The sequence below is a fragment of the Grammomys surdaster genome, unplaced genomic scaffold (genome assembly GCF_004785775.1).
Source record: "Grammomys surdaster isolate TR1022 unplaced genomic scaffold, NIH_TR_1.0 125985, whole genome shotgun sequence".
Taxonomy (NCBI): Eukaryota; Metazoa; Chordata; class Mammalia; order Rodentia; family Muridae; genus Grammomys; species Grammomys surdaster.
In genome coordinates this window covers 864,384-871,314 of record NW_021620801.1, presented here as the reverse complement: position 1 = coordinate 871,314, position 6,931 = coordinate 864,384, and the positions used below count along the sequence as shown (strand labels likewise).

Genomic DNA, 6,931 nt, shown 5'->3' with positions numbered 1-6,931 from the left:
TGAAGGGACTTCAATCACTGTTGCCTCTGGTGTGTTAGCTGTTGCCTAGAGCCTGAAGGTGCTCAGAGGGTCTCATGTTTCAGAGGCTCTGGATCCCCTCTGCCCTTCGAGCATGGCCTTAGATTGGCCTGAATGAAGAGCAAGGCCCTCCAAGGGCCACTGTCAGCACTCCCCCATGACTACTACTCATGGGAGGAGTCAGGGTGTGGGGTCCTGTTCTGACTCTGTCATCCTGGGCCCCAGCCATGGCGATTTCATAACAGAAGAAAGCTAAGCTGTGAGCACGTTGCTAGGCTGTGGCTATTTATTTTTATAAATGAACCCAGGCTTAATTTAGAAAGCCGCTTTTGCTTTTGCTTTCTTCTTCCCAGCATCGGCTGTCTGTCTGGCACTGTCAAAGAATCTCATTTCTGACCCAATGAGAGTTCGTGGGTGGATAGGGGCAGCAAAAGAGGTTGGCAGAAGGCCGATGCTAGCCAGGCTGCATCACAGGGAGACAGAGACACGTGGCGGTGCCACTAGGGTCCTATTCTGCTTCCGTGTGAGCTTCATTTGTGACACCTACGTAGTCCTCGCTTGGAATAGCAGGGTAAAAAGCAGCCCTGACGCTCACGTCTCCTTTGATGAGCTACACACCAGGATACAGCAGAACAGAAGGCCTTGGGAAAGAGGGTCTAGTCAGGTGCCAGAACAGGTGACACCAACAAGCTCCATTCTTTGGAGGCAGCTATTTTAATAGAGCCTATTTACAGTGGCTATTTAGATGTGCATGTATTTTGATTTGGGCCAAACATTTAGCTGATAAATGCCATTTTTAAAAAGCAAATGGATAAAGTGGACATTTTACACTCCATTTGCGACCCTCACTGAAGCCTGATCCCCGATAATTGTCAACCCCTACATTGAGTAGTCAAGGGTATATAGAGTTTAGGGACAGGGGGAGGAAGTGGGTGGCAGAACTCCAAAATCAGAGACTATCAAGAACCAGGTAATGGTTAAAACTATGTAAGCACAAGGGGTAATGTGCCTATCAGATCAGAGCATGCCCCTCCCACAGGAAAACAGGAGCCTATAAAGTAAAAGAAACAGAGCTAATAAGATCCACCGGTGAGGGAAGAGATGGATGAAATGAGAGAAAATGGTTACACAAGAGGCAGTGTGCATATGTTTTTGCTTCACCTGTTCTGAGTTTGCTGCATCAAAACACCTTGTCATAAAAGCTTTATAAAATTAACCAAGAAAATAGAGTCAAAAAATCGGAGTCAGAACTTGTTTTGGATTTTCTAGCATGTCTGACTCAGAAATGTCTACACTTTTCACTTTAGGGCTTCTTGGAGCCTCAGTTTCCCCATAAAAAAATGACCTTCCTGTTTTCCAGCCTTTTGTTCTCCTTCCAAGTGACATGACAGGGGATGAGACAGCAGCTTATAAAGTGCCCCAGGCTGCCTGGAGAAAGATGCTTGTGTGAATGATGGACATCCGAATAGATGAGTCCTCTGTGACTCAGGGATCACAAAGTTAAGGCAAAGTGGCCATGACTGCCTTGTGATTCATACATACGGTGTTGTCATTGGCCGGAGCGGTGGTGCACCCGCTGGCTTTGCCCTAGCAAGTGTGGAGCCTAAGTCTCTTTCCACAAGTTCTGTGATCAAGGAGCTTGAGGGGATTAGGTTTGAAGAGCCGAGGATAACTGGTGTTTCGAACTGATCTGGAGTTTTACCCTACAAGGAATAGTGGTGGCCTGGTTGTGGACAGTTATTGATGACCTTTTCCAGATTATTCTGGGGTTTGTCAAACTTGATGCCACAATGCCCTGGAGGCAGTTTCAGTGTGGTTAAAGGTGGAGCTAAGAGAATATTTTCTTCAGCCAATTTCTGCATGTCTATTCTAGGCTGTTCAAAGGAAGAACCTTTTCCTTGCAAAATGAAGCCCCAACTGACTTGGGTGAATCCTTCAAGACTCAAGCAAGATGGCAGAAAACTAGGTCTTCAGGAACCACCCTGGCTCCCACTGGGTAGGGACCATCTTCTCAGTCCTGGAATACTGTCAAAGACCCAGCCCCACTTGGGACATCCACTCATCCCTATTTTTATAAACGACGGTGCCACCTACCCTGGTACATTTAGTCTCTGTTCCTGGCCCTGTTCCCTTTCTTTGTTGTTGCCATGTCTTTGCCTTTTGAAGTTCTTCTGGATTCTTCCCTTGGGCATCCTGTTTGGATTCCCCTCCCCCGTGTTGACATATAAGAGCCAAGAACAGCCTTGTTCCCGCAGGAGGCTAGCATTTGGCTCAGAAGAGAGACAGGGAAGTGACTTCTCTCCCTGACTGCTCTTTAGGATTATGTGGGGATTTATTCTGAGAGCAGTTTGGCGTCTCCCTCAAGCCCTCCCCCACCAAGAACGGGTTTATATCCATTTTGCCATTATTTTATCTGACTAGGTGATGAGAGATTTTCTTTCTGTTTCAGTACAGATGGGGTTCAGCACCCCAAGGACCTGGCCTGGGCCCACAGTGCACACTACAATGGCTGTTGTTACCACTGTGATAACCTTGAGTGGCATCTCCTGTGTCTGAGTATTCCATAAACCTGTCCTCTCCAGAGGTACTGTCTTCATCTTTCAGTCCTCCCTAGTCATGAGAGAGCACTCCTGGTTTAGCTGGAGACGGATGGCTAACCACTTGCATCTTCAAAGACACCAGTGACACATACTAACCACATGGCTGGGACCCTTCTCGTTCCCTACTAATATTTTAGGGAAGGTGTGTTGTTCTTGTCACTACTATGTATAGCAAGTCCAGAAACTTGCTTGTCAGAGACTAGAGGGACCAGCGCACACCAGGAAGTGGGAAAGCCCGCTCTGTGAGCAAATGGATTTCTTGTGTGCTTCAGAGTGATCCCTTCCCCCCACTTATTCTGACCCAACCTATTGTTCAGGAAGGTCTAGTGTCTCTTAGACTAGAGGATATTCTGTGGACAGAATGATGGACGGGGTAACCCAACCTCTTCCAAATATCAACAAAAGCCAGTGAGGGAGAGAAAGTGAAGCTTTGAAAAGTGACCAGAAAGATTCCTATCTTAGGACCTGAAACTAATGCCTGAGATCATGGGTGGGTAGGAGAAGTGCAAGTGCTTCTGGGTATACAGACTCAATCTTAGAGAGGAAGTACATTTCTGGAAGGTTCATTAATGTTCTTAGCATCATCTAATCATACTGCTTCAAATTGACCCCAGACTCTTAAACTCCTGAATTCTGAAGCATAGCTTGTGATTGTCTCTTGTTCCTCTTCATTGTGGCTTAAGCTTGAGCAGCCAGTGAGCAGGGTAGGAAGCTGGTAAGGATTTACACCTGAGTGGCTAGGCACCCGGAGGCTCTTTTCCACTTGTTCCTGTGACAAAGCAAAGTTGCCTTGCCCAGTTTGGCTGAAATCACCTGGGGGCTCGAGGTCTAAGGCTGTAGTTAGGGAGTACAAATGAGAGAAGTATCTGAATTGTGCACACACAAACACACACACACACACACACACACACACACACGCCCAGATATAGGAGTGAGGAGGAGCTGTCACAGCCATGATAGCTGTAACAGATTGATCTATTGGAACAGACCCCTCTGGATCTCACGAGTAGCTTTGTGAACACTTCTGCGTCCAGTTAGGCAGCACTCTCTGGCCTGTATAGGTGTTTGCTGAATGCCTTTAACTCAGGCTGCACTCTGAGTTAATGATGTGCCACTGAGGAATGGTACAGATGAAATGTATTCTACTTTCCTGGTGAACAATACCTTAAAGAAGTGTTTGACTGGATCTTTAAGGGGGCTTCTTGTGAGAGCGAACCTCTGTTGCTCTCAATGGCATGCCATTTCTCAGCTTTTGTTGTCTTCTGTTTTGCTTTCTTTCCCCTTCCCTCGCCATGTTTCTTGAGATCATTCCCTAACCCTCCCTCCCCCCCCCCCTCCCCCCCCACAGTCACAATTTAGAATCGAAACTAAGAGAATGGCCTGATTCTCTCTTTCCTGAGCACTTCACAATGTCTGCAGCCTTTTAGCCAGATCTTTAAGATCTCGATGGCACGGGGTGTGTCTGATGTTCCGACTGGCTCTGGATGCAGCAGTGGGAGCCTCCTCCAGAGCCCAGGGAGGTGGAGGCAGAGCTCAGAGGGGTGGGATCAGGTTCCTGTGTTCCCTGGCTGCAGATTGGACTTGTAACAGGCAGACACAAGAATGCGAACTTGTGTTTCTAGCATTTTGTAACCTGCCTCCCACAAACCAAAAGGCACCCTCCCCCTCCCTTTTCCTCCCTGTCTTGTTCTTGACATTTTAAACACAGTGAGTATTCAGCTGATTTTGCACTTCCGACACCTCCCTCTTGTGCTGGCTCCCTGTCCCTCTAGATCTGAGAATCCCAGTCATATGTGCCACCCAGAGACCACTGGGGCTTCCTTTCTGACCAGGCCACACCTGCTGCCTTGACTCTGAGCACTTCTGCCTTTTTCTCCTATGCGCCAGTAATCAGCAGCCCTTCACCACTGTTGGGCAGATCTGGGTGTTAGGGAGCTGGGCTGAGGTTTTCCTGCCCATCCTAGGCAAACAAAACAAAACAAAACAAAGCAGAACCCCCCAAACAGTGCTGTCTTTTTCCCATTCTGTTCTCTCTGAGACAGTGCAAGCAACCTGGCCACCATTTTCAATCCTTCTGTGGGATCTGACCAAAGCTGAATGTCTTGTTCGGTTTTCTGCTTAAAGTATAAAAAGCAACATTAACCTCTCTCTGCTGGTCCTGTCTTGATTATGGTTCACAACTGAAGTGCTGGTGCGGCTCCCTGACTTCAGAGTCCGGTGTGAATGGTGTGGAATGCACCAGTCCACACTCAGAGAAACACAGAGACTGGGCCAGTCCGTCCACAATGGAGGCTGGGTTCCAGCCAGCCAGGGAGCAGAGGGGAAGCAAAGCTTTCTAGAGCCAGAGTGGCAGATGCTAAGCAGTGCCTGGAACTGTTTGCCGGGAGAGAAAAAGTCAACAGGAGGGAGAGGAAGGGCGGAGGAAGCAAATGGGGGTGGGGTTGAGGGGTGGGAGAGAAGGAGAAGACACGCATAGAGGGTAATTACACAGGGGAGTAGCCATGGCCACCTATAAATCTTTGAGCCATTTGTCACTCAATCCAGTTTGAATTGGAGGCAGCTTTAGTGGATGGATTTGCTGGCTGAAATCCTACGTGCAAACTGGGGAAATGTGTGGGTGAGGCCTCCTCTCCTTAAGGCTCCTGACTGAGGGAGAGGAAAATGATCTTTTATCTTTAAGTGCTTGCCTGGTTTCTAGTCTTTGTTCTCTGCTGTGTGCTAGCTTGGGGCAAAACCCCCTGTTTCTTTGAGCAGAGCCAGTACAAGAGAACTCTACCGGATGCATGGATACATAGGTGTTCAAAGTCCCTACCGAAAGCCCTTAAGCCTCACAACTCTTGCCTAAGAAGTGGGGATTCACTTTTATGTGAATTTTAATTTGTTTATGTCACTTTTAAGTCATACACTGGACGGAGAGCCTAGGGTGAGGGTGGGGGTGGGGGTGGAAGAGAGTGTCACAGAGTATAAACAGTCTATTTCAGAGCTTCAGAGGAATTTCAGGAGAATGCCAACCGGAGCTGTATGGGGAGATGGGCTACCCTAGGCCCAGGCCCAGAGGCCCAGGGGCCTAGAGTGTATCTGAGCATTTGCCCCTCAATGTACCAGGCCAGAAGGGGTTCAGGTCTTTTTTTTTTTTTTATGAATCATTCCACAGCAAGATGCTCTCAGGGCCAAGGGATTTGAAAAAGATTGAACCAGAGGACATAAAAAGGGAACTATGTCCCTGGATCTTCCACCCCATAACTCTCTGGGGATGTGCTTGTGGCATCTGCATGTTTCACTCACAAAGGTCTGGAGACAGAAAGCAGGCACTTGGCATCTAATATCAGCTCGACCACCACTTTTGCCGGCCTCCTCCTGACACTTCTCCATCCCGACTGGAGCAATAATTATCCTCTAATTGGACAGGCGGCTTGCTTAGGGAATTGAAGGAGCAATGAAAAGCTGTCGCCTGTTGTTTGCTCTGAATGCTGATTTGAGATGAATTATGCCTCAGTTGTACACGCATCCATTCTGAAGACGGAGCCTGTCCACGTCTAATCCCCATCCCCTCAATAAAGCCGAGGTTTTGGGGGCCTGGGATGGGGTACTAGGACTCATTCTTTGCTTTTCTCTTGGTCCAGCAGCTGCCTCTGACTTTGAGATGGTCTGATCAGTCTTTCCCTGAACAGAGCCTTGCACTGGGGTCCCCACACCTCTAACAGCACTTGTCAGCAGTGCATGGAAACCGACTGCAGGGCGGAGTGAGTGCATCTAAGAGTGCATCTAAGATTCTAACCTCTGACCGCAGACATCATCAACTCCCTTTCAAAGTAGAGACTTGAATGGTGGATAAATATCCCAAACCACAGTACTCCCCGTGCATTCGGTGCTTGGCACTAGATGCTATGCCAGCTTTGAGCAGCTTAATTCTGCAGAGTGAGGATGAATACCAGTTTTGAGTCTGAGGAGCAGTGCATGCTTGGCGCTGTGGGGTAAGGTGTAGGGTGTGCTCCCGAGGGTCCATCTTCAGATGGTATTGATGAGGAACTTGTGAGCACAACATTGCAGTGTGGGCTGGGGGTCAGGTTTGGAGGTACAGTACCAAACCAATCACATGCAGATTTTAATTTGTATTGTATTTTATTGATTTTTATCCCTCCTGTGGTGTGTGTGTGTGTGTGTGTGTGTGTGTGTGTGTGTGTGTGTGAGAGAGAGAGAGAGAGAGAGAGAGAGAGAGAGAGAGAGAGATTGAAACGAAAAGGCCATTGTGATTGTGTGTGGTTCTAAATAGTTTATGTTCTTATGAGAATTAAAGAATTAAAGTGCTGATC

The 6,931-nt window shown here is 47.9% G+C and overlaps 1 protein-coding gene across 1 annotated transcript; it reads left to right on the top strand.

Annotated features, from left to right (window-relative positions):
- Nucleotides 1-418: 418 nt before the first annotated feature.
- Smim2 (small integral membrane protein 2) lies at nt 419-736 on the top strand. Its single transcript, XM_028754274.1, has one exon. The coding sequence runs from the start codon at nt 419-421 to the stop codon at nt 734-736; it is 318 nt and encodes a 105-aa protein (XP_028610107.1).
- The last annotated feature ends 6,195 nt before the right edge of the window (nt 737-6,931 follow it).